The sequence below is a fragment of the Populus trichocarpa genome, chromosome 6 (genome assembly GCF_000002775.5).
Source record: "Populus trichocarpa isolate Nisqually-1 chromosome 6, P.trichocarpa_v4.1, whole genome shotgun sequence".
NCBI classification, from domain to species: domain Eukaryota; kingdom Viridiplantae; phylum Streptophyta; class Magnoliopsida; order Malpighiales; family Salicaceae; genus Populus; species Populus trichocarpa.
In genome coordinates, this window is record NC_037290.2 from 26,348,522 (window position 1) to 26,376,394 (window position 27,873).

The 27,873-nt window shown below is 34.3% G+C and overlaps 2 protein-coding genes across 5 annotated transcripts in view; one reads left to right on the forward strand and one right to left on the reverse strand.

Annotated features, from left to right (window-relative positions):
• The window catches only part of LOC18100710 (glutamate receptor 2.8-like), a 59,588-nt gene extending 39,371 nt beyond the window's left edge, over nucleotides 1-20,217 (forward strand). For 2 of the 3 annotated variants that reach the window (XM_052453498.1, XM_052453497.1), the window contains exons 2-6: nucleotides 14,523-14,817; nucleotides 17,291-18,636; nucleotides 18,724-19,036; nucleotides 19,130-19,536; nucleotides 19,628-20,217. In XM_052453498.1, the coding sequence (XP_052309458.1) occupies nucleotides 14,535-14,817; nucleotides 17,291-18,636; nucleotides 18,724-19,036; nucleotides 19,130-19,536; nucleotides 19,628-20,206 (2,928 nt within the window). In that variant the 5' untranslated portion in view covers nucleotides 14,523-14,534 and the 3' untranslated portion in view covers nucleotides 20,207-20,217. Of the gene's footprint in view, nucleotides 1-14,380; nucleotides 14,818-17,290; nucleotides 18,637-18,723; nucleotides 19,037-19,129; nucleotides 19,537-19,627 lie in introns of those variants that run through there. The other variant, XM_052453496.1, reaches the window with a different exon arrangement.
• An 898-nt stretch (nucleotides 20,218-21,115) lies between these two features.
• On the reverse strand, nucleotides 21,116-27,015 carry LOC7489175 (histidine kinase 5). 2 transcript variants are annotated; one of them, XM_052453516.1, is made up of 11 exons: nucleotides 26,682-27,015; nucleotides 24,954-25,732; nucleotides 24,803-24,859; nucleotides 24,450-24,677; nucleotides 24,273-24,366; nucleotides 23,857-24,194; nucleotides 23,261-23,669; nucleotides 22,992-23,095; nucleotides 22,033-22,812; nucleotides 21,710-21,889; nucleotides 21,116-21,475 (listed from the first exon to the last, which is right to left on the reverse strand). In XM_052453516.1, the coding sequence occupies exons 2-11, from the start codon at nucleotides 25,662-25,664 to the stop codon at nucleotides 21,353-21,355; spliced, it is 3,024 nt and encodes a 1,007-aa protein (XP_052309476.1). In that variant the 5' UTR covers nucleotides 25,665-25,732; nucleotides 26,682-27,015; the 3' UTR covers nucleotides 21,116-21,352. The 2 variants fall into 2 exon arrangements, with proteins under 2 accessions (XP_052309476.1, XP_024459024.2); XM_024603256.2 differs by having other exon boundaries at nucleotides 24,954-25,870; nucleotides 26,682-27,014.
• Between the last annotated feature and the right edge of the window lie 858 nt (nucleotides 27,016-27,873).

The window sequence follows — 27,873 nt, forward strand, 5'->3', positions numbered from 1 at the left end:
TAGTCTACAAATGGCTTAAGAGTCTGCATTTTCCCGATGGACATGCCTCGAACATATCAAGGTTGGTTAATACCGAGGAATGCAGATTATATGGAATGAAGAGTCATGACTGCCATGTGTTTATGCAAACACTCATCCCATTAGCTTTTCGTGATTTGTTGCCAAAGGGGATATGGGATGCACTAACGGAGATCAGTCATTTCTTCAGAGATATATGCTCCAGCAAGTTGAATGTTGATCACATTGAGAGGCTTGAAATGAATATCGTGGAGACAATATGCAAACTTGAGATGATATTCCCTCCATTATTTTTTGACTCAATGGAGCATCTACCCGTACATTTACCGTTTGAGGTAAAAGTTGGAGGACCGGTCCAGTACAGATGGATATATCCATTCGAGAGGTTAGATATTATAGTTGCTATGTAATTCATAATTAAATGTTTTTTTTGTTTTTTTTTATAATTTTTGATTAATTCTATATATATATATATATATATATATATATATATATATATATATATATATATATGCAGGTACTTGTTCAATCTTAAAAAAAAAAAAGGTTAAGAACAAGACGCATGTTGAGGCGTCAATATGTGAGGCCTATATTGTTGAGGAGATCTCAACATTTATCTCATACTATTTCGAACCTCATTTAAGAACGAGGATCAACTGTGTTCCACGACATGATAATGGTGGTGAAGTGCCTTTAAGTGGGAACTTGTCAATATTCTCTAACCCTGGACGATCCACACCTAAAAATGTTGTGAGGGGAAGATATTTGTCTGAAATAGAGTTCAGACAAGCACACAATTATATCCTATTTAACTGTGATGAGCTGAGACCTTTTATTAAGTAAGTAGATGTTCGACATAAACTTTGTCAAGAGTGTATTATTTATGTTTTGTGATACCATAAACTCATATAATTTGAAACAACCTTGCAGGCAACATCGACGATACTTACTGTCCAATAACTCACAGCTGACCGAATCCCAGATCTTTCAATTACAAGATGAACAATTTGCCACATGGTTTAGAACACATGTAAGTCCTATCACAAACTCATAATCTCTTGCAATGTAATTCACTGTACGTAAATATATATTACATAATATCTGTTTATTGATTATTGTTGTATTTATTATACAAGGTTTATCAAATGGGAGTTAGTGCTACTATTTCACTGTCTTTACTAAGCCTGGGCCCTGAAAGAAAAGTCAAGTGCTATAACGGGTATTTTGTCAATGGATATATCTTTCATACTGAAGAATATGGGCATGGAAGAAAGACATACAATAGCGGTGTTCGTATTAAGGGATCGACTTCTAGTGAGTTTGAAGTTGACTACTACGGTAGATTGGAAGAGGTTATGGAACTGCACTATCATAGCGAGCAGAATAGAGTGTTTTTATTCAAATGCTATTGGTATGACACAACTGACAGAGGAATCAGAATAGATCCTCACTATGGTCTCGTTGAAATCAACTCAAAAGCTAGACACCGCAACGTAAACGACGTCTTTGTTTTCGCAAAGCAATGCCAACAAGTTTATTACACATACACCCCTTCCTTTAGAAGGGACCGATCAAGAGTTGATTGGTTATCCGTTTTAAAAACAAAACCAAGGGGTCGTGTCGAGGTTGTTCAGGATGAGAACGAAGACACAAGTGTGATAGATGAAGTCTTTCAAGCTAGTGAGTTGGTTGAACCATACCGAGTTGCTCCTTCGATTGACTTAGAAGAAAATTCGAATTTTCATGTTTTCGATGATAGTCTTGTTGATGTTGACACAGAGGAGATGAATGCCATTTTGAGCTCTACTAGTGTAGTACAGAATGTTGATGAAGAAGATGATAACCACATTGAAGAGCGCGATGAAGCGGATGATAACAATTCAATTGAGGACGAAGATGAAAATTCTGACTAAACATGCTGTAAAACCTTATTTTTATAACGTAATATTTTGAAACATGAAATATTTATTCCTTTTTAATTGTCAGCTCCTGTTATTGTGTTGTGTGTGATCTAAGTGTGCAGGAGGTTAGAAGAAAATTCATGTAAATATTGACTGGTTTACCAACGGTAACACCGACGGAATAATGCCGTCGGTATTTCACAGAGAGTTGGAAAACAATTACGGGCTTCTGCCACAATTACCGATGGAATCACCGACGGAATGGTGACAGAAATCACACGTCCCAAAGCGCACGCCTGTCAGAGGCGCGCTATTACCGAAGGAATTGTAGGCCGTCGGTAATCACCAACGGCATTACCGATGGATAAAAACAAAAGGCGGCAGTTTCGAAAATTTTGGTGCGCATTTCAATTTATTTCTCGTCGGAATTATCGACGGAAATAAATGCCACCGACAATAATTAATGTTCCGTCGGTAATTTCGACGGAAATATTGGCATATAAAAACCCCCCCTCCCCCCTATTTGGTTCATTTTTTCTCTTGGCTCTCATCTCTATTTCTTCTCCTCTCAGTTTTTAGTTTAAGTTTTGGAAGAGATTTGATTGTTTTGGTGGTAGTTTTCAATATATTAAAAGGTATGTAATGGTTTTTCTTTATCTTTGTATTTTTTTTATTTTAATTATCATTATTTTTTTGGTGTTCTTTGTTTTGTGTATTTTTATAGATAAAATCTAAAAATCAACACTATTAAGGTAAGCATTTTTTATTCCAAAATTTATTTTGAATTAATGTATTGTTTTTTTAGTTTTGTGTATTCTTTGTTTTGTATTTAGGATGTTTTGTTTAGTGTTATTAAAATATAGAATTAAATTTAATTAGTTTATATTAATTTTAGGATATTATTGTTTTTATTTGAATAATTGTTATTGTTGAATTTATGTTATAAATGTGAATTGAAATATAGAATTAAATTTAATTAGTTTATATTAATTTTAGGATATTATTGTTTGTATTGGAATAATTGTTATTGTTGAATTTATGTTATAAATGTGAATTGAAATATAGAATTAAATTTAATTAGTTTATATTAATTTTAGGATATTATTGTTTGTATTGAAATAATTGTTATTGTTGAATTTATGTTATAAATGTGAATTGAAATATAGAATTAAATTTAATTAGTTTATATTAATTTTAGGATATTATTGTTTGTATTGGAATAATTGTTATTGTTGAATTTATGTTATAAATGTGAATTGAAATATAGAATTAAATTTAATTAGTTTATATTAATTTTAGGATATTATTGTTTTTATTTGAATAATTGTTATTGTTGAATTGGTATAGATATTAGGTTGTATATATGATGTTGATGGAGATTATATGGATTGTGGTTATTGTAAAGATTGCATGTTTGAAAACTGTGGGTAGTCTTCAATATAGGGGAGGTGCTGCCGAATTTTTATTAATGATTAAATTCCTAATGATATTAGGTTGTATATATGATGTTGATGGAGATTATATGGATTGTGGTTATTGTAAATATTGCAGGTTTGAAAACTGTGGGTAGTCTCTAGTATAAAGGAGGTGCTGCTGAATTTTTTTTTTTAAATAATTAAAGTTAATTTATGTAATAATTCATATACATTTGTGTAGATGCGTCGAATGAAATCTACAGCACGTCGTCAGCAGACGGCTGCACATAGTTCTTCTAGCAGCGAGGAGGACATCTCCTTAGGTGCTGATCACGGCGATGCATCTGCGCCACCGTGTGATGCTTCATCTTCTACTGCAGTTTCACAGCGCAGGAGTGGCGTGCCTTCAAAGCGGGGTCAATTCACCCGCAAGTACCAGGCACAATGGAAGGATGACTTCTCAATGTAAGTTTGTTTAGGTTTTAGTTTTTTTTAATACTTATAACATAATTTATGAACAAATAATTAATTTTTTTATTTAATTTCAGGTTCACAAACATTGAGGCTCCCAGGACAATTACATTGGCGATGAAATCATCGATGGAGATTCCATTGTTTCAATGGATTCAGGTCTCCAGACATCCTGAGTGGAGACCTAATATCGATGTCTGGTTTCGGCGATTTCAGGTAGGTGTTAATTTTTAATTTTCAGTTTATTTTTAATAAATAATTTTTGTAATTTTATATCTTGTACTCTTTTTATTTTCAATGAATTATTTATATATACAGAATAAATTTGAGTGGGATAGCGCAGACAACAATGTTGTCAGGAGAGTATGGGAGAATCACGCGGCAACTAGGTAAAATCGAAAATAATATTTATTTTTTATTTATAATTTTATGTTCTAAATTCTAATTAGTTACTATGGATGTAGGTTGCGTGATTTTTGGTACGACACTTAAAAAAAGGCGAAAAGATATGCGAGGGACAACGGTCTTGAAGGCTGGAATGAGGTGGCAGTTTGGCGGGAATTTAAACCGCCATTCATCTCGGGAGATATATGGGCGGCATATATTGAGCACGTGATGTCTGAGCGGTTCTCACGGCGCTCACAATCCGGAGCCGTCAACCGGAACCGGGAAATTCATGGTTCGGTGACCACGCACACCGGCGGCTCCGTCCCGTTCAGCGCACATGCGAAGCGGATGGTAAGATTATTTTAAATGAAATATATCGTTAATTCATTTGTTGTTGCTTATAAATATATTTCACTTGCAATCTTTTTTTTCCTTACAGGCTACGTCTCTTGGACGTGAGCCGAGTCCAATGGAGCTATTTATAGAGACGCACGTGCGGAGTCAAGACCGCCAAAAGGGGGTGCAGTAGTACGTGGACAATCGTGCTCAGCATTTTATGGTATGTTCGATCAATCAAATTATTTTGTAAGTTATTATTTTCTTGAATTGAATATGATGATTTAAAAAAAAAATTCAGGAGACCTATAATAGCCAGTTGAGAGAGAGATATGGGGACGATCCTTTGACCCAACCAGATTTCGATCCGGATTTGTGGATGGAGGTCGGATCTTCTGATGGACCCGATAAAAATCAGGTCTACGGGCTCTCCACCACGACGGCTGATAAATTACGGTCGGCCCGTAGTGTCTCAACCGTTGGGAGCTCTCCATCAGTATCGAGCACCCAGTCAGAGGAGTTTTTAACCTTGAAAAAACAATATGAACGCCTCTCGACGGATTATGCTCAGCTCCATCAAATGGTCATGGAGATTAGATCAAAGATGGGTGATGATCCATGTGCTGCTTCTTTTTGGTCGTACGGTCCCAGCAACAACCAGCCTCCTCCTCCTCCTCCTCCTCCTCCGCCGCTATTTTAATTAGTTTAATTTTGTTTTTTTAAAACATTAAATTTGTAATGAATATTTCGATGAATATTATTTAACATTAATTTTACATTTTTAATGTCTAATGAAAATTTATTTGGTTATAAGTTTTTTAATTGTTAATAAATAATTTTTTTTAAAATATTTTAAATTTACACCGAAAGTATTGTAGTATCGTTTACAATATTTACGGTCGTGCCACAATTGCCGACGGAATCACCGACGGAATAGTTCCGTCGGTATTTCACAGAGAGTTGGAAAAAAATTACGGGCCTGTGCCACCATTATCGACGAAATTACCGTTGAATTTTACAGATGGAATATTCCGTCGGTAACTTAGTGGCGGGAATTTATTTATTTTTTGGCACGCTTATACGTCTGTATGTCCGTCGGAAATTCCATCGGTATTTTTGTTTTTTTATTACCGACAAAAATGGCGATGAAATTAGAATTACCGACGCTCATGACTTCGACGAATTTGTTTCGTCGGAGATACCGTCGGTAATAATTTTACCGACGGTTTGTGTTCCTTATACCGACGGAATTAATCTGTTGGTAAAACTGTATAATGGCGTAGTGGACTATCTTAAGAAAGAATATGTAGGAGATGAAAGGATACATGATATGCAAATATTGAATTTAATAAGAGAATTTGAGCTACGAAGAATGTAGAAATATGAGACTATCAAGGAGCACTCAAATAAATTACTTGCTATAGTTAACAAGGTTAAATTACTTGGTACTATATCCACAGACTCCAGAATTGTTGAGAAAATACTAGTTACAGTGCCTGAAAGATATGAAGAATCAATCACAATTTTGGAGAACATAAAAGATCTATCCAAAATTATAGTGACAGAACTTTTGAATGCCCTGCAAGCAAAGGACAGAGCGAGGAATTTTTTCTGCCCTGAGCTACAATACAAATACACATAAATTATTTTTTAAGTTCAATCATTGACTTGTATATATAAATTTATCAAGTTAACAATGAAGTTTCAATCCAAATACATAAGACAAAATATAAAAAATAAAATAAAATCTAAAGTACACAAAAATAAAAATAAAAATAAATTACACTATCAAAGTTGTACCCTTCGATATTTTGTAGAATATAATTCATTTATGATTAAATCTGAATCAATATCTTCAACAAGCTATCGTTCAATGTAAATCATCATAGAATCCGCTAAGAACTCCTCTTTCATTTTATTCGAAGCATAGTTTTAACATGTTTCATAGTTGAAAATGTCCGCTCTGTAGTGGCAGTGGAAACAAGCAAAGTCAAAACAAAACGAATCAACCTGTCAATCAAATGACAGTGTTGTGACTTATTTGTTTCAGCTAATCCTCGACATAATTCAGAAATGGTAGACATATTCTGAAAGCTCTTATAATGAATCACATCAATCTGATAATGCTCTAGCTGAGATCTCAAATAATACATCTCTTGTTCATTGAAATCTTCAGGATAATATTTCTCAGCAAGCTTGTAAATAGCATTTGCTTTAAATGATTTGAAGTTGTCCTTAGGTTCTAAAGCAGAACTAAGTACAAGGAGTTCCATTGTCCCATCACTGAATCTAGAATTTAATTCTTCCAACTAAAAATCTATTGTTAAGTTAAATATATCAAGATAAAAAGATATTAATGTCACAATAGAATATTCATGAAATGCAGAATATACAAGGATAAAATAGTGATGCAGACTACTGGGAGATTTGGGGAACTTAACTTTGAAATAACAAATTAACACAACGCACTTAACAAGGTATTTAGCGAATCATGATCTATGAATTGAGACCCATTGAAGTATTAAAAAAAGTTAACGTATTCAAATTATTATATTTTTATGGTACAGTTTACTGCAATGAATGTGAAATATTGAATTCAAAATGAAAAGTTAGGGCTTATAAATTGTAAGACCCAAACTTTTAGTCCAAACCCAAGCCCAAGTCAGCCTAAACCCAATCTAAGTTAACCTAGGTATATAAAGAAAAGTTGTAAGAGAATTACTTTTCTCTCTTCTAAGTCTTGTGGCCGCCGTGACCCTCCCATCATCAAACCGAGAATTTCAGTTTTTGATATTGAGTTTTGGGTTCAAGAAAAGTGGAAGTAGCAAGTGGGTTTCTCTCATATTACTTTCGATTATGGTTTGTTTATGTAAAGATTAAAGAAGAGATTAGGGTTTATAAGGATTTGAAGTTTGTTTAGTTAAGATTAATTCCTGATTATTAAGGGTTTAATGTTAAGTGATTGATTTTTAGTATGTTGTTAAAAATAAGGATTTATGACTTGATTTGTTTAAAATAATTTTTTTATGGGTTAAGAAATCCATTTTAACCTTGCTGGAAAATCTGGACAAAATGGTCTTGAGGTTGAAGATGGCAAAAATTTATTTTGGTCCTTGAATTATGAAAATTACAGTTTAGTCCCTAAACTTTGGAAAATTATAATTTGACCCCTGATGTCTTTTGAGATTCTGGACAGTGTTATTATGAGGTTAAGGATGATGAATCTCATTTTGATAAGTGATTTGGAACATTTTCAGTTTGGTCCCTCAATTTTGGGAATTTACATTTTAGTCCTTGAACTTTAAAAAAAATACAGTTTGGTCCCTATGTCGTTCTGGACAGAATTGAGGATGGTTTATGGGTGAAATTTCAGTATGGTTATGTATTTACAGTTTGGTCCAGTTTTGGTAAAATTACATTTGGGTCCCTGTTTTGGATAATTGTCGTTTTAGTCTCTAAACCTAGTTTTCTTTTATGCATTGGAATCTTTTATTTGTGTTGTTTTGAGTTGCTTTTGAGTATATTTTGTATATTTGTTGTAGGTTCTCCTAACAATCATCAATAAGTTTTTCGGGTCTTTCATTTGATATTCCTTTTAATCTATATTTTTCCGGGTGAGTGGGATAATCTTTAATATGCATATAATATAAATAAATATGTATGTTGATTATATGATGAGTACGACTACTTAATCTCTTGAATATTTATATATGTTTTTTTTATTTTCCGAGTACTTATCTATTCTTGAATTTGCATTTGCATTTTGTCGAACTAAATTCTATTTGATATAATATATATTTCTTTGATGATTTTGTGAATATCTATTATGCCTTGATACAGGACTTGTCAATAACTCCATGCTAAACGAGAGTAGTTAGCCTATGTGCACATAGTATTCTGTATACCTAGCTGGTGAAAGAGGCATCAGCCTGTGGCGACTAATCATCTCATAGTGGTAACCTTCGGGTGTCATCTAATCTTTGACATGTATTCCACTACTTTATGATAAGATGTTTAGTATATATATGTATATCAAGATAAATCAACTTACAAACTATTAATATCTAAAATATCTAAAATGTATATTAAATGTTATTCCCTCACTGAGTTGGTTGAACTCACCCTTCATTCTTGATATTATTTCAGGTTCTTAGTTTCTGTTAGCATGTGGACTTGTTGAGTGTTCCTGCTCTTTCAATTTTGGTCGGTATGCCTTGCTTGTTTTGCGAGGCTTTCTTTTTAGTTTTGATTTGATGTCTTAGACGCTCCACTATTACCTTATTTTAATTAAGTTTGGATTTTTTACAATGTTATAAGTATTATGGATTATTGTTTTTGTTTTAATTACTGATGAGAAGTTTTGAATTATCATTTGGTTTCATTAGTTTTGAATAATATAATATTTCTGAAAATTATGAAATGTTATGTTTTTTTAAATAACTTGTTCTTTTGATATGTTCGTTTTGAGGCTTAGCGTAGGTGAGGTGTCCTTTCGACACCGCTCCTGCGTTACCAGTCATGAACCCGAGATTCGGGTTGTGACATAAATTCTTACCTGTGATTTTGCACTTTTGTAGCTCTCTGTATACTGTTGAGAAGAAAAAAAGCTAAACCCCAGGCATGTAAATCTTATTCTCATACCAATTAATTATTTGTGTTTAGGTTTCGTAAAAGACAAAGGAAAACAACCAATTAATTATTTGTGTTAGGTTGACAAAGGAAAACAACCAATTACTTATTTGTGTTAGGTTTTTTTATAAAAGATAAAGGATAAATGGGTTATTGGATTTTTTTTAATTAATTTTTGTCCTGCACTACAGCCCACCTAAGCCTTCTAAAAGGCTCCGCCCCTGCTGGAAGCTCAGGAACAACAAAGGCTTATGAGGCAAGATTGTTTTGTAAAAAGAGCTCTACCAACCAAGCATCAAGATTCTGAAAAGGATAAGAAGAAATTCTTCAAGAAAAATTACGCTTCAAGCAGTAAAATTAATGCTAATCAGTTTTAAAACAAGGAAAGATCTTTGAAAAGGGGTTATCCACCATGTCAACACTATGGCAAGACAGATCATCCACCATTCAAGTGCTGGAAAAGACCCAATGTAAGGTGCAACAAGTGCAATAACTTGGGCATGAAGTTGTCATTTCCAAAACAAAACCTCAAAAACAGGAGGTAAATGCTAAAGTTGTTGTCCAAGACGTGGCTACTTGTTTTTCAACTAGAGACTCCTCATATCATTAGCTTATTGACAGTGATTGCACATGACTTTTGATAAGAGTCTTTTCAGTACATTACAACCTACAAGAATTTCAAAGGTTTGAATTGGGAATGGTGATTATATAGCAGCAAAGGGAAAAGGAACTGTTGCAAAACAAGTTGCCTGTTAGAGAGTAGGTGGTTCCAGTTCTACATTTTTTTCCCTTTTTGGTTAGGGGTTGAACTTATTATAATCGATTGGATTTGATAGTTGGCTGCTCATTTGTTGTAGGTGTAAAAAGATTTGTTTACATCTCTGTTGCTGACTTTGGCTTGGTCCATTACTTGCTGCAAGGTTATTATGAGGGAAAGGTACCAATTTTCATTACTGCTTATTTCAAGTGTTGTATCTAGAATCATGTCACGATAATGTTGATGGCTGGCATGGCACAACTTCATCTTCATTTTTCTGGAAACAAGGACTGTTTTCTAAAGCTTTATAAAACAAGTTTGTATTATACGTAGATACAGTTTGATTTTTATAATACGTTGTTTGATATGAAATAGTTATATCACAAGAAGAATCAACACTTTCAAGTATGCCTTGATATTTACTTTTCCCCTTTCTTATCATTCTTACCTCATGTAATTTTTTTACTTGTGGTCTGTTTGAAGTAAAAGGTTGCTGAAACAGAGTTGTGTGACCAAGTTTGCATATGGAGGTAATTTTTTTCTTTCCATTATTGTAATTTGTACCTTTTATATATCTGTCATTCGTTTTACTCTTTTAGCAACTGAAATCTGAGAAAGCTGTTCTAAAACTTTTGAATTTGGAAAACTATTAAATTTACTTCATGTAAAATGCTATTATGATATGTTGGTTTCATCCTCTATATCTTAGTACTCTTCTCATTGCATTTAATCGTCAAAATCTTGCAGTTTAGAATGCTAGTGTATGCATTGGTTAGTATCGTGGATGAATGTGTTTTTTTGTAGTTGACAGTGTATTGCTATCTTATATTATGGATTATAGTAACAGTAAATCTGATGAAATATGTTTTGTTTCCTTGTTTATGAGTGGTTCTCCGGCCTAGGTTTATTTATGGAACTCGCAATGTTGGAAGTGTAAAGTTACCTCTTGGTGTAATCGGTTCTCCGTTGAAGATGGTAAGTTCTTGTGCACCCTTGAATATTTATCTAGATTACTAGGTTATCCCAAACAACACTTGAATGATGTACATCCAAGCCTGAAGCTTTTGGCAGATTTAGGTTAGCCAATCAAAGCCATTGCCTTTGCAATCCCCCCCTGTAATGACTTTTGAATTTCTCAATATCTGTGGTCCTCCTTTGTGCACCTTGCAATTCATTCATAGTTTTAGTCCTTCAGCGCTTGAGTAGTCTAGGGGATAAATGGAGCGCAATTGTCTTTTAGGAGCATGTTATGATTCTGCTCACCAGAAATCTAGTTTTAAGGAGTGTTCTGTTGTCGTGTCATCATTTATATGGGAGAAATGCTTGAAATGCGACGAGGAGGATTCACTCATATCATATTTAATCCTGTATTTGGAGGTTCATTGTAATTTATTAATGGCAATCCCACTGCAGGTTCTCCAACATGCAAAACCACTTAAACAGCTTCCCCTCTTTGGACCCTTGTTCACTCCCCCTGTCAATGTTACTGTCGTGGTGAAAGTTGCAGTAAGGGCAGCAACTGATCCAGTTTTCCCTCCCAGCATCGTGGATGTTTATGGAATACTGCGTTATAGCCAGCAACAAAGAGCAACATAGATTTGTTGATATCGAGAGTTCATTTGTTTTCTTCACCAATATAGAGTCCATCATCAATATAAAGATTTCATCTGTTTTCTTCTTCTCTGCAAGTTCTCAAAATGTTAGCTCTTGGAGTTGGCCTCGAAGCATTTTGTGCACTGGAGACTCACAAAAAGGTTCCATTAACATATCTGATGAAATAAAAATACATGATAAGAACCACCTCATACCCTGCATGTCTCATGATCAAAAGAGTTTATGTAGGTCTCATAATAAAAATCCTTAAAGTTAAATTATTTTTTTAAGAATCTCCTTTTTTTAAGAAGGTACAAATATAATTTTATAAATTCTCAAATAAACTCTTGTATGTATAAATTATACATTCATACAATAAATTTTTATACCAAAAAGCTCTAAAATAAATATACATCCAAACAAAATATATATATTATAAAAATTTACAATAAAAATTAAAATTAAATTTCCTTAACAGTCAATAGACGGGACTGATTTCTTAATCATTGAACACTAAAACTGGAATTGATGGACTTAATCGTAAATCAATTACTTTAATCAATCCAAGCTGATTTTCTGCATCACGCATTAGGTATACAAGCAAGCAATAGAATTTAAAATCCAAGTTGATATTTTTCTTTTTGTAGCTATTAATTTATCCTCCTAGCAATCACAATAAATGGAAGAAAATAGTCCTCTTGTGATAGGCATACATCATCAAACCAAATGAAACCCTTGATTAAAATTGAAAGAATTAATGATTTAGAAAACAGTTTTATATATATATATAGACACACCACCATCATTTGGATTCTTTTCTTGAAACTTGTTGTGTTAGTCATAATTTTTAAACTATGTCAGGGTTCACCAGGGCCAAGGGACAAGTTAGGGGCAAGAGGGTCGACCTCAAAACAAAATTAAAAAGAAAAAAGAATTAAAATGATGATGTTTTGACAATTTATTTTTAAAAAAATTAACAAGTTGAGTTTTTTATTTTTATTTTTATTTGAATCAAAACCAATTTAGGCTCCAAATCAAGCGGATATGAATTTTAAAACAATGACGTTGGTCACCAGGTCAGAAGAATAAAGGCTACCTAACATCCAAGGCACCTGGTGTTCCAAGGCACTAGGTGTTGGAGAAATCTGAACCGGAGGAGAGCCTCCACTTCTTCTTAAAAATCTACGAACATAAATAATATTATTTTCAATTCAAGACTCTAAATTATTTTATTATATATGAATCCATCCTGACCTCATTTTTTGTCATCGTTATGCATTTGGGTAAACTGTTGAGAAACACCTCAATCTCTTAATTAAGCTACAGAAAAATCTATGGTGATTTTGTTTATTTATTTATTTTGGGGGGGTTGGAAGTAGAATTAAGAAGTAGTAGCTAGGAAAAGGCTTGCAGCAGTGTAAAACGCGATTGAATTACTCGAGATAACGATGTGTCATGAAAATAAACAAAATCCTGTGACATAACAAAGGATGCTTCCTCGAAGAAAGCCACAACTAAAATAAATGATTGGCAAATTCGATCCTTGTCCTAAACAATAGACAATTACGCACGCACTGTTTAGTGATGGTCTTAGACTTGACTTTCTGTTAACTGATTTATATTTTATGATGATTAAAATATGCGAGATTTATATTTTATCATAATGATTACGTAAGGTACACTGGTTTTTTTAGCTTCAGCTTGTCGAGGAAATCCTTGTATGATTTCTCAAACAAGCAAGAAAAGGCCGGCCCGTGCTTTCTGTTAGCAAAACCTAAAAACGATGAAACAATATCTTATTAAACTCAAACTCGAGAAGACGATGTCGGAACGAAGCCCTTTGCCGCCGCCACCTCAAAAGTTTAGGGGATCTAAGCTTGAATATTCAATAACTAATCACAAATACTTTGATTTAGTCAAAGATAAACGATGGTGAAATAAACCACCAAGAGAGACAAGGGATATTTATCGTTGATCAGAACAACAAGGCGAATTCCGACAGATTTGAGGGCAAGTAATTAATTTGTCATCTGTGACCAATACGTCCAGGTATACAGTGTAAATGCAAATCTCTTGCCATTCTACTCTTCCAACTTTTCGGAATAACACTTTCTTAAATAATTTTAATATTTGACCAAAATACCCACTCCTCATTTGTGCTTTGGACTTTTTTTATTATTATTATTTTTACAATGGGAGACATAATTTCTAAAAAAGGAAATTAGGGATAGGAGTAATCTGCTTGGATATAGTATTTAGTTTTAATAGTGTAACCATCCGGTAAGTGTTTGTTTTTGTGTTAGAATATTCTTTTCAAAGTATTTTTTAATTTTTTTTTATGAAAAAGTGTTAAATTAATAGTTTTATGTGTTTTTATATGATTGTAATTAACATCATGATCGATGTTAAAAAAATTTAAAAAATTATTTTAATATAATTTTAATTAAAAAATATTATACATCATAATACATACTAAACACATATTTGATTTTATTTCCATCAAGTTTACATACATATCTTATAAGACAGTGGTGCACACTTGGTGACTTATTATTTTTTGTATATGATAAAGGTATTTTAAATTAGTTTATACATTAATTGAAATTAAATCTTTTTTGGACAATATTAAAAATACATATCTAACATTTACTTCATATATATATTAAGAAGAATTTAGCTAATTCCTCTTAATACCTTCTATTTGAAAGAATTCAATCAATTCTTCTTCAATGTAAATGTAAATCGCTATCGTAAAATTGTAGCCCCTGCAGGACCCACGTCCATGTAACCATCTCCAATTCATTAATATGGTTTGATTCAAACAATCAAATCATGCAATTTCCTAGTAATTACGATCACTAATCTTCTCCTCTCTTCAAACTAATACAGTTAGGCCCCTCCTCGAGAACTGGTCCAAGCTCTTCTCCTTCAAGGCTTTAGTTTCACCTTATAAATAACACTTCCTTCCTTCCAAGCTTAAACCAAGAAAACCAGCTAGAATCAGCTCAGCCATAGGTGGACAACAAGATGATCATGAAAGAATACTCTTTAAATCCTGTTCTATCTTTCTTTTTCTTCCTTTCTTTGATGATTTTGTTCTTAGAAATGGGGGTGGCCCAGAACACAACATCTACAATCCCAGTGAATGTAGGAGTGGTTCTTGACTTGGCTTCTTTGGAGGCCAATATTGCTTTGAGCTGCATCAACATGGCCCTTTCAGACTTCTATGCCTCTCATGGTGACTACAAAACTAGACTGGTCCTCAACACCAGGGACTCAAAGAAAGATGTTATTGGTGCAGCTGCTGCAGGTTCCCTCTCTGCCCCTTCTCTTGGTTCTCATCTCTTTTCTCCAATTATGAATCATTGCTCACCATTTCTTACTGCTAATTATTAACCTCCTCGTGCAACATTTTAACAGTAGAGATTTTTACATTCTGTATTAATTATCTGATGAGGTTCTCGGCCTGCAAATCTCTAGTTTGTTCATAGAAATGCAGGTCCATTGACATGATATGAGAATATATATACCGTTGCATGCTTGTTATATTTTTCTTTTCAAGCTAAGGGTATTCTCAGAAAAACCTGCACATATCTAGACAAACTCTCTTTCTGAGCGTGTTTACGTAAGCCATCCACGCTCGAACCGGTTTATATAATCATTCTAAGAACCGGTGTTGATTGAGGAATTTCTTCCTCAACCTTTCATTGTAACCCAAAATGACAACGTCTTGGGAAGCTTAATTATCGGCAATCAACACCTTAATTAAGACCAAGAAGGACACGTTTTATCTAAGCCTTACTGTGATAATGAAGCAATAACACACAAAAGTCTAACTTTCTGCTAGCAACGATAAGGGGGGTCAAATCACACAAAAGTCTTCATGCCCCCCCCCTAATACTGGAGGAGGTCTTCTAGGCTAATATAATAAGGTTGTCAATTCTGTTCTGTTTCATCCGGAATAACCGAAATATTTCATACCAATTCAAAAAATAAAACAAAACGGAACAAATTTCATCTCATTTTAAATCTCAGTCCGTTTCATATTTTTCGGCCAAATTCCGCCCGAAACGTTCCGGTTTCATTCCACATGTTCTGTTCCGCTCTTGAAAAGTTATTGAATCAAATTAAACCTTGTTCAATTTAATTAATTAAACCACCCAATTATAAAAAGCTCTTTTTTATTACTATTTTCAATAACAATGATATTGATAATAATATTGAAAGTTATTATTATTATTTTCATTAACAATAATATTAATTTTTTAAAATTAGATTTATCACTAATATATATGGTTTATATTCATGTTGTTTTTTTCATGTTTATACTTTGTAGGAATTTGAGCAAAACAAGGAGTGTTTTAGATTTTATTAGCCTTGATAACATTGACCTAACTTTATATTTAAAATATTTGTATTAAAACATTTTATTTTCATAATATTTTGATATTTTGTTTAAGTTGAATTACTTTAAGTTAAAAACCTATTTAATCTTGACTATTTAGGAATATTTTAAATTTTAAAATTATATTTGTTTGGCATTGTGTTTGTATTGCATAATTTATAATTAATTTATCTTGAATTTGAATTATGTTTGTTGAATATATATATATATATATATATATATATATATATATGAACAGTACAACCCCGAAACGGCACGCTGAAACACTCCGAAACTGAAACATTCCATTCCAATTGAAAAAACAAAACACCTACCGAAACGGAATTGACAACCTTGAATATAATAGCAATAACATAATAAACATAAAAGATTTTATTGAGTTAAAAAAAAACTAAAAATATAAACTTTAAATAGTAAATAGATCTACTAGAAAATAACTTAAAATCTAAAAACATCAAGAAATTAAAACATAATCCTAAAAGAACAAAAAAAAATTATAAAAAAATAATAAATTCAAATCTAATAATGGAAGACCCAACAGTCCAATAAATAACGCAGTTATCTTATTCTTAAGATAACATTGAATTTTTTTTAACTCTAGCTAACAATTAGATCTCTGATTATTTCATTTTTAAAATGCTAACCTATGATGCGCGGTCAAACTTTTTTTTAAATCACTTTTGAATTATTAATAATTTACAATTAATGTCATTGAATAATTTGTTTAACTTGTCACTGTCTTATCAGCGACCTTTTTATATGTAATTAACAGCCTGAGATGTACTTTTTAAAATAAAATATGAATATGATAAGTTTGGCACTGCCTATTTTAATTGTTTAGGACTGCGACGCCGATCATTGCATTATACTTGAATCATCATTCAATTTTGATAATCATATTCTATAAATTATTTTTGTTGAAATAAAAACATTATTTTTTATTAAAAAATAATATAAATTATATTTTAGAATCTTATTTAACAATTTAAATTATTAGGTTAAAATAATTTTTTAATATGATATAAAAATTTTAATAATTAAAAAAACACGAGTTTGAATCTTATTTTTTCTTCTGTCTATTTTAAAATTTTATTTTAGAATTTTATTTAATAATTTAAAATTTTTTTTTTGTTTTTTTTATTTTAAAATGATAAAAATTCATTATAAAATTATTCAAGACACACGTTTATTTTATGTATAAGTCGTACTAGAACACTAACCAAATCCAATATAAGGTGTAGAGCAATTAAAAGAGAGGAGCTCACAGATCATAAAACGTGACTGCAGAATGATCATCCTATAAGAAACTGTGATCCTTTGCTTGATCGTTCTCTGCTGCAGAAGTCTTTAATTTTTCTAATCTCCTTTCGAAATGCAGCCCTGGACTTGATAAAAAATATGGAAGTGCAAGCAATCTTAGGGCCAACAACATCAATGCAAGCCAATTTTGTTATTGACCTTGGAGAAAAAGCTCAGGTGCCAATTATATCTTTTTCTGCAACAAGTCCTTCTCTTACTTCCATCAGGAGTTCATATTTCTTGCGAGCAACACAAAATGATTCAGCTCAAGTGAATGCCATAAGTGCTATAGTTCAAGCCTTTGGATGGAGAGAAGCGGTGCCCATCTACATTGACAACGAATATGGAGAAGGAATCATACCTTATTTAACTGATGCTCTGCAAGAAGTTGATGCTCGTGTGCCCTACCGGAGTGTCATTTCTCCATCGGCCACTGATGATCAAATTGTTGAGGAGCTTTATAAGTTGATGACAATGCAAACTAGAGTTTTCATTGTGCATATGTATCGCTCTCTAGGCACTCGGCTTTTCACCAAAGCAAAAGAGATTGGAATGATGAGTGGAGGCTATGTTTGGATCATGACAGACGGTCTGAGTGTTGATTTCTTGAGTTCACCGAATCATTCTGTCACCGATACTATCCAAGGAGTATTGGGTATTAAACCTTATGTTCCAAGAACAAAACAGCTTGAATATTTTCGAGCTCGGTGGAAAAGGCAATTCCTACGAGATAATCCAAATAAATTTGATGCTGAGTTGAACATTTATGGACTACTGGCCTATGATGCTGCTACAGCATTGGCCTTGGCAGTTGAGAAAGCCGGCACTACAAATTTTGGCTTCCAAAAGGCAAATGTTTCTAGAAATTCATCAACAGATCTTGCAACTCTTAGCATCTCTTTAAATGGTCCAAACATTCTTCGAGCTTTATCGACCACTAGTTTCAAAGGCCTCACAGGAGATTACTTTTTTGTTGATGGGCAGTTGCAATCACCAGCTTTTCAGATAATTAATGTGAACGGAAATGGAGGAAGACGGATTGGATTTTGGACACCAACAGAAGGACTTGTGAAAACACTGAATCCGAGAATAAATAAACGTATGAATTCAACTTCTACTTCCAGACTTTCCACTGTAATTTTTCCTGGGGATACAACTGTGGTTCCCAAGGGTTGGGAGATTCCCACAAATGAGAAGAAGTTGAAAATAGGAGTGCCTGTGAAGTCTGGCTTCAGTGAGTTTGTAGCAGTAACAAAAGATCCTGGTTCGAACACCGCAACATTCACCGGATTCTGCATAGATGTCTTTGATGCTGTAGTCAAAGCATTGCCTTATGCTTTGCCTTATGAGTACATCCCCTTTGCCAAGCCTGATGGCGAACCTGCTGGAACTTACAACGATCTGGCCTATCAAGTGTACTTGAAGGTAAGACTTGCTCTCTCCTTTTCTGTTCTTGTAACTATATCACATTGAATATCATTCACATTGATGTATTTTGTTTATTGCCAACAGAATTATGATGCCGTGGTTGGAGACATAACTATTGTCTACAACAGGTCTTTGTACATCGACTATACCTTGCCTTTCACAGAAAGTGGTGTCTCCATGATTGTTCCGATTGCAGACAACAACAGAAAAAATGCATGGGTCTTCATGAAACCTTTGACATGGGACCTTTGGGTGAGCAGTTTTCTGTTCTTTGTTTTCATTGGATTTGTGGTCTGGGTTCTTGAGCACAGAATAAATGAAGATTTTCGAGGGTCAGCTTCAGATCAAGCTGGCACTAGTTTCTGGTTTTCCTTCTCAACTATGGTTTTTGCACAACGTAATCTCCCTTCCCTTGTGAATTTTACCTCTACTGTTGTACTAGGACTCCATATATATAAACACCAAATTGACTTTATGTTTATATTTACAGGGGAGAGAGTGGTTAGCAACTTGTCTAGGGCGGTGATAATCATCTGGTGTTTCGTTGTGTTGATCCTCACGCAGAGTTACACCGCCAGTTTAACAAGCCTACTTACCGTCGAGCAGCTGAAGCCTACAGTTACTGATGTGCGTGAGCTCATTAAGAAAGGGGAGTATGTGGGCTACCAGAAGGGTTCTTTTATTCTAGGCATCTTGTTAGACTTGGGGTTCGACAAGTCCAAGCTCATGGTGTATAGTTCTCCAGAAGAATGCCACCATCTTTTCTCCAAAGGAAGTGGAAATGGTGGTATTGCTGCTGCTTTCGACGAACTTGCATATATAAAGCTCATTCTGTCAAGATATTGCTCCAAATATACCATGATTGATCCTAAATTTAAAACCGGCGGTTTTGGCTTTGTAAGCTCACTTTCCTATCTTGTTATTTCCATTTACTCTGTGGCTAATAAGTGCATAGTTTCTCATGTATCCTTTCTTTTTGTAACTTCAGGTCTTCCCTAAAGGTTCTCCTCTAGTGCCTGATATATCGAGGGCAATTTTAAATGTGACCGAGGGAGATGAAATGAAGCAAATAGAGGGTGCATGGTTTGGCAAAAAAAGCACTTGTCCAGAATCCAGCTCCTCAATTTCATCTAATAGCCTTAGTCTGAAGAGTTTCTGGGGGTTATTTTTAATTGCAGGACTAGCTGCATTGTTAGCTCTCATTATCTTCGTAGTCATGTTTGTTTACCGAGAAAGAAACGTCTTGAGGTCCTCTGATTCCACAGCTTCAATATGGAGTAGAATTGAAAACTTCTTTAGAATTTTCATTCAAAGGGACTCGACATCCAGTACTTTCAGACAAAGTGATCTGAATGATAGAAATGGCATCAGTCTGCCTACTATGTGTGCGCCAAGCCCATCAGCCTATTCAGTCGACACGGAATATCCAGCCAATCGATCTTCTGCAAGCTATGATTCTAGTCCAAATAGGGAACCACCTCACGAGGTAGCAATAGATATCGATCAGCTTACCAACCGAAATCAGGAGAGACCGGCAGCTTTGGAAATAGACCATGAAAATAATTGACTTGTAGGTTATCATTTGACACTTCTGACACCAGTAGTCATTAGCATTGTAAAGAAATGGAATTACTGTATTAAAAATACATGTAAGTGTGATTATTTTACTAAGATTTAGGTAGGATTAAACTGGGTTTCAGAAATTGAGTTACTTTATATTTCTTGCCTTCTGTTTATCTCTTTGAGTTGTGTTACTGAGGAGCATCTGCCATTACCTTCTGTACCTTCATATTTGTGATATACTTCTTGCCTTTTCTTACAAGTCCTAACTTAACAAGAACCCAGAGATTTGCCTAGTGTTGAAGATTGCTTCAGGAATCCATGAGTCCTGTTTTTTCTTTCAGCCTAGGATTAGGAATGTTCTCATAGTCATCAAAGACATTGTGGCATAATCTACTGCAGAAGCTGAAATGATAGTAACAACAGCAGTAGTGAATCAAGCATTATAGCTCAAGAAGATTCTATGTGATTTTTACATGGACTAGAAGGAAATTACATAGATCTCAGTGGGTAATCAAGCAGCCATAACAACTTCTCACAATCCAGTGTTTCATGGAAAAACCAAATATTTTAATATGAAACTCTATTTTTTTTACAAGAGATGTAGAAAAATGATGAGGTTATGTTAATTCACTGTAAAACTGAAGATCCGTTAACAGATATGTTCACCAAGGCACTTCCAACAAGCAAATTCGAATTCCTAAGACAGAAAATTGGAATTTTTAATTCCTGAAGCAAGGAGTGTTGAAGACTCCTTCTGGAGTCCTATTTTTTTCTATTTTGTTATCATCAAATAAATGTTGAGCTAGTATGTAGGAACAAATTAGTTGGTTAAGATTTTATTTGCTGATTTGCGGTTGTTTGTTTTTACTATAAATGTAATGAAGTTTTAATGAATAAAATAGTAACTGAAGTCTGGACAACAATAGCAGACTATTATAATAAAATTCTCTCGTGTTTTCTTTTCTTTTCTTCCTTTTAAAATCATCACCTAGTCTTTGAGGAAAAATGTTAAAATAATCTTGGAGAAGGGAAAAAGTAATGACATGGATCTATACAACTTCTACTGAGATATACTAATGGCTGCAAAGAACATGTTACATTGGTTACAAAACTTTCCTAGCATTTTTTGTACACAAATTTACAGCAGAAATCATGGTAGATATTGTTCCAAGCACTCTTTTATTTTTTGAAAAGTCACGGGCTTTGAAACAAATGAGTCCATGCCATTTGCATAGCATTCCTCTGCACTCTCTGATAATGCATTTGCTGTCATCTGCACATTCACCAGCAGAATCTGTTAGCGTACGCGGACAGAAGAAAATAGGACATCTTTCGGTGGTTCTGGCGTAAATCGGCTAGTATAGAAACCAAGACACATTGCTGTGTTTTGATTGATAATAATATTTAACAAGTGGCTAATAATATTCAGGATAGTAAGATTACAAGTGAATCAGGAGAGGAAATGGGGTATCAAGATTTTAAGGGTTATTGATAGTGAAGTGCTTACTGCAATTATAGGAATCCGCTTGTGATCATGAATTGAACTCTGACCATCTAGTACTGAAGCTGAAGATGGTGCACATGGCTCTATTCCAGCCTTAATAGCAGCATCCCAATTGCCAGTTTCTTCGAAAGAACGAATCAATTGTGTAGCTTGAAGACCATTCATAACAGGCATGCAGACATCCTGCAAAATTTGTATTCATGGTTACTGAAACTTAAGAATCAAAGTATTCAGCTTAATCGAAATTGCATTCACACCTAAACTCATCAGAAGAAGCATGAACAAAGAAAAGGAGGTGGTGGAAATTATTTGAATCTAGAAATTACCATCAAAATGAGATCATAAGAATAGGACTGAACTGCACGCACTGCTTCAACTCCGTTATTTACGACATCCATGGTGTGGCCTAACTGCTTCATCATTGATTTCGTCACCATTACGTTGATCTTGTTATCTTCTACTAGAAGGATCTTAGGCTTTGGTTTTGATTCTGGTTCTTGTGGAATGCTGCTAGAAGTGCACTGAGAACTTGTGGCAGATTTCTCTTGTGCCTGACACGACCCTGGTGGGTCACCTGACACTTCTTTGTGATTATTGCAGTTTTTAGTACCATTAGGGATTTTACTCTTTGTTTCATCTGGACATCGTTTTCTTCTACAAACTACATTCTCGTTGTCACGGTCTGGACTATGACTAAATGAGCTTTCAGGTTCAGATAATGTCTCGGCAACTTCAACCATAGAACAGGCATCCTCAACAGAAGTTGTCTCTTTCAATCTAACGTTACCAGAAGGGAATGAGCAAGAATCCTCAGAGAATCCATTGAGTATAGGGGAATTACTGAAACCAATACTATGTGGCAACAGTTTTTGAGTCCTGGTGGATCCATTAGAAGAGAATAGAGAGCCCAAAGTACGTGGTTGGAACTGAAAGAAGCCAGCAGTTTCATCCTCTAGTGGAGCATCATGATCAGCCATCTCTGAAAGATCATCAGGATCATCGGAAGAATCACAGGTTGATGATACCTTATACGGGAGCACAAACGTAAACGTAGATCCACATTTCACTTTGCTAGACACAGTGAGACGGCCTCCCATCAGCTCAACCTAATCCAAATGCATAGAAATGTAAGAAGGCTGTCTCAAAATCTGTATTCACACGATGTTCTGTTTCCCATCAATTTAAGCTATCAAAGCATGTTTGTATCAAAGTTTCAGAATACAAATTTCAGTTTATTACAGACAAAGTACAAATCACAAATGGCTTGGGTGGTCAGAAAACTCACCAGCTGTTTGCATATCGCAAGGCCTAGCCCTGTCCCGCCATATTTTCGAGCATGATCCGCACTAACTTGCATGTATTTTTTGAATAGAGTAGGTAAAGCATTATCTGACATCAAAAAGAAATGTAATGAGTGCTTCTACAATAGAAATTAACTTGGAATGTAATAGACAGCTAGAGTATTGATAAACAGAAAAAAGAAGGAAAGAAAATACTCAATTCTTCGACTAGGCAGATGATTTTAGAATAGAGTTAAGCATATTGATAATGTACCTGGGATTCCAATGCCGGTGTCATAAACATCACAGCAAAGCCACACTGTTGTTCCAGGTACTTCAGGTTCCTCCCCTTTATCTCCGTCCATTGTGTTTCCATTCTTAACCGGTGTTTGAGGTTCATTGCTAGGCAAATGATTAGGATATGGACCTTCACTGTATTTTGTACTGTGGAAACTTTTTCGATCGCTGCTACTTTGAGACGAGGATGTAGGCTTGCCTTCCTTTGGCTCATTTGTGGTTGACTGATCTGCAGATGACTTCTGATGTTTTCTTTCAGCTTTTCCATAACATGGATCCGATACGACATAAAGTTTTATCCCTACTTTCCCTTCATGAGTAAACTTGATTGCATTGCTTATCAAGTTGGTGAGGATTTGCCGGATCCTAAGAACATCTCCAATGACCTAAAACTAAAGCATGATTAGTATTTTAATTTAAAATCGTAACAGATGTTACCTTCAGACAGAGCTAAATGGCACAAAAATATTGATATTGCAGATTCAATTTATATAAAAACAATATTCATGAGCAATGCTGCATCTAAAGTTATTCTTAAAAGTTATTCTATCGACTGTGTTATGAAACTTTTACCTCAATGGGAACATCATCGGCTACACGTCCTTCCAAGGTCAGAATCTTTTGCAATGATGCCGCAGCAGTCTGCAGCACATGTTTTACTACCTCTCGTGGTCGGAATTTCGTAGCCTCCAACTTCATAACACCTGATTCAACCTTGGAAAGGTCGAGTATGTCATTTATAAGTTGAAGAACCAAATCTCCTGAAGATATCATGACATTCAATAGTTGTCTTTGCTCGCGATCAAGGTTTGTGGTGGAGAGAATCTCAGCCATGCTAACAACTCCAGAGAGAGGTGATCTTATTTCATGAGACATGGTTGCTAGCATTTGTTTTGCACGCATTGTTTCCTCTGCAAAAGTACAGAGGTACAAAGTCAGATTGAACTTCTTAAGTCACCACCACAGAAATTGTCGACGAAAAAACAAACCTGTTATATGGATTGTTTTGTTAAGTTCTGTTTCCTTAGCTTTCTGTACTGCTATCTCTTCTCGAAGCCTTGCCATTTTCTCTCTTTTCCTTACCTGTTTTGCAACCAGGAACATAAATGTCTATTCTTTTGCAAGATCAAGAAGATTCTAAATAACCACGAAAAAGAATGATTTACCTGATCAGTTACATCCATTCCCATATAGTTTATACCGATTGTCTCCCCGGACTTGCTAAAAACAGGTTCCACATAGATCAAAAATGTCTTTGAACCAAATAATTCTGTCTCAAATGTGATTTCCCTCTTTGCAGGCAATCCTTTATCCAAAACTTCTTTCTTGAAATCTTGAGATTCCTTAACTCCTGCGCCTGAAAAAATTTCGACATCTGTTTTTCCTATAATTTCCTGAAAATGGAATGGACAATATAGAATTATAGATAGGTAATTCAGTGACTCGAGCTAGCTAGCAATCCTTTGAAGAGGAACAATGAAAATGAAAAAGAAATCCTGCCTCGATCACAATTTCTTACCTCCTCTTGCAAACGCGGAAAATGATTATAGATAAAGCGATATCTTAAATCTTTATCCTGAAAGAAATAATCAACAAATCAGACCTTTTAGCTAGAAATTGGGCGCAGGCAGGCAGAAAGAATAGGATTATGTCTGCTTTACTCATAATACCTGATGGCCTATAACAACAGGAGCATTTTGAAGTACAAAATGTAAGAAATTATCAGCCCTTTTCAGAATCTGTGTCAACTCTTCAACTGGGGAGGATTGCTTTTCCAAGTTCTGTATGCTTTCTTGTAACTTCTCTGTCAGTAACTCCTCTCTGTGTACACTGGCCTCCAACAATTTCTCTAAATGCACTACTCGCTGTTTCCAGTATGCGACAGTGTCGAATTCGGCATCTATGTCTACTCTCTTGCTTTGAACAATGATATCACTTTTTCTCCGAGGAATATCTTGATATATATCAAATATTTCATCCAAAATAGAAATCTGTCGTTTATCACCACTGTATCTTTCTTCCTCAAACCGAAAATCCTCCAATATCTCCAATTTCTTGAGCTCAACTTCCTCTCTTTGTTTGTTTAAGATGTCAAGCTCTTCTCTGAGAAGGCGGACTGCATTTGCCTGTTTATACTCCCAGTGTTGTACAAGATGTGCCAACTGAGAAGAGCCCCTATCAGTGTAATTCGTCAGCTCGACAAGATGATGGAAATCAACTATAGTTGGCCCCTCAACTATGGTAACCTCCTCTAACATGTCTTGATCCCCTACCGGCTTCTCTACATATGGCTTTGAGCTATCAATATCTTCAGGCCACATTGAAGAGAGGGCTTCAATGTCCATGTCCTCCATTTGATCATTCTCCATTTCGCAGACCATTAAACTAATTACATCAAATTTATGCGTCCATCATTCAAAGGCTACTGAACCACTGTACTCGCGCCACTCTACTCACCAGAAACAATGAAAAACTTCAACCTTCTTAAACCCGTTACTTGCATAAGAAAATCTTCAAACGGCAGTGGTAGAAAATCCAAAACCATGAAATCTGATGCACTTTATTTTGACAGGAAAATTGTGAATTCCTATTGGAACCAACAGAGCAAAAATGAATTACTGGAGAAAACTCACATCTTACACTTCAGAAATGGAGAATCACATATACATTTACAAGCATATCATGCATCAAAATCTTGAACATAAGGGAGCAGAAGCAGCAGCAAGAGCAACAAATAACAGCAAAATTGGATTGCTATACAATAAAAGCAGAGTTGATTGGCTATAGTAGTTTTATCTATTAAACAAAATTCTCTGATAAATATTGAACCAATTGATTCAAGACTTGAAACAGCACTTAGGCTATTTCACTTTGACATTCACAACAAACTTGAAATTAAAGAAAACAAATTATTAAAATTAAAGTAAAAATAATCAAAAAATGCAAATAGTATGGCCCAATTCAGAATTTTTTCAACAACTTCTGATAATCGCTTAATTTGCTGAATTATGCAAGGAATAAGAGAGAAGAATACCACTTTCCAGGAAACCAAACAAAGTATAGAACTGAAAAGCTGACACACAAAAGCCAGAACAGCCTATACAAGACCAAATGGCAACAAAAATTTCTACAGAGAAAGGGGGATTCTTTGAGTTAAATCAGTTAACCAAAGCAAAAGAATTTGGTCTACATTTTCTCATTTATAAGAACATAAAGGGCTTCTTGTGCTGCATCATTTTCCACCTCAAACAACATTGAAGGACAGGAAGCGCAAACTCATGCCATTGTCAAAAACTTTTCACGTACAAAGCAAAGGATCCATCAAACAAAACAATTCAAGAAACACTTCCACTCAAACCCAAAACATTGAATTCAAGAAACACAAAGAAACAACTAACCTTGGTGAATGGTGATTGAATCAAAGCTCATGCAACCAAGAAGCAAAGAAGATCAAGAAAGTAACATGGGCAGACAAGAAAATGAAACTTTAAGGGGGGAAAACTTTTTCACTGTAGATCTAATGATGAGGAATCTGGATCCTGGTTTTAACTACTGAGTCAATTCTTTTCAATGGATAATTAGCCACTAACAGAGAGAGGGGGAGAGAGAGAGCAAGGAGGGCATGTGAAAGGCAAAAAACAAAAACAAAACGTGAGAGAACAGAAGGTATAATACTAATACTATAGCTAGGCAGCTAGCTACTAACACCAAGAAGCCATGTGCATTTGGAGGTCAAAAGTATTAGAATTTCACTCTTTTTAATTTATATAATATTCTATAAATCTTTTTCTCTCTTTCTGTGTTTTTAAAGTGACATTCATAGTCTCTTCTCTGCAACCAAAAAAAAAGATTGGAAATCACCACTTTGGTCTCTTATACTTGTGTTTTCTCTGTCTTCATGCTTTTACTACAGAGAAAGAGAGGTTTTTTTTTTAGTATTTTTTAAATGGGAAGGGAGTTCTCCTGATTTGCCCGCCTTTTATTATTTTTAGGGAAGTGTTTGATTAATGGTTATACACAGAATAGATGGAGATAAAAAACGATAGAGAGATATAATTGTATTTTGTAGTGATGTATAAGATAAAATAATTATTTTTTTATTTTGTTTAGTTACGGTGAATAAAATAAAATAAAATATAAAAAAATTATTTTATTCTTAATATATATTGTTTTCAAACTTATAGATTTTAAAAAATAATTAGATATTTTTTTTAATTTAGTTTATATTAAGTATTGAAATTAATAATATTATAATAACCATAGTTATAAAATCAAGACTGACTTGATTGGTTGACCCGGGACCTGAACTGGTTCGGGTTTAAGAAAAAGATGAATGATTGACTCGACTTAACCCAATCAAAAACCCAAGCCAAGCCAGGATAAAACCCGGACAAAAAAATCATTGACTTTTTTGGAAAAAAAAAATTGGTTAAAACAAGGTCGCTTTGATTATTTTTATTTTTATTTGGGTCAATCGGATTGACCCTCCCTACCAGTGACTTGAACCTTGCATAGGGTTGACTCTCGAGTCGAGTTTTAAAATTATAATAATAATCATTTTTATCCATGTGTTGACTCGGGTCAACCTGT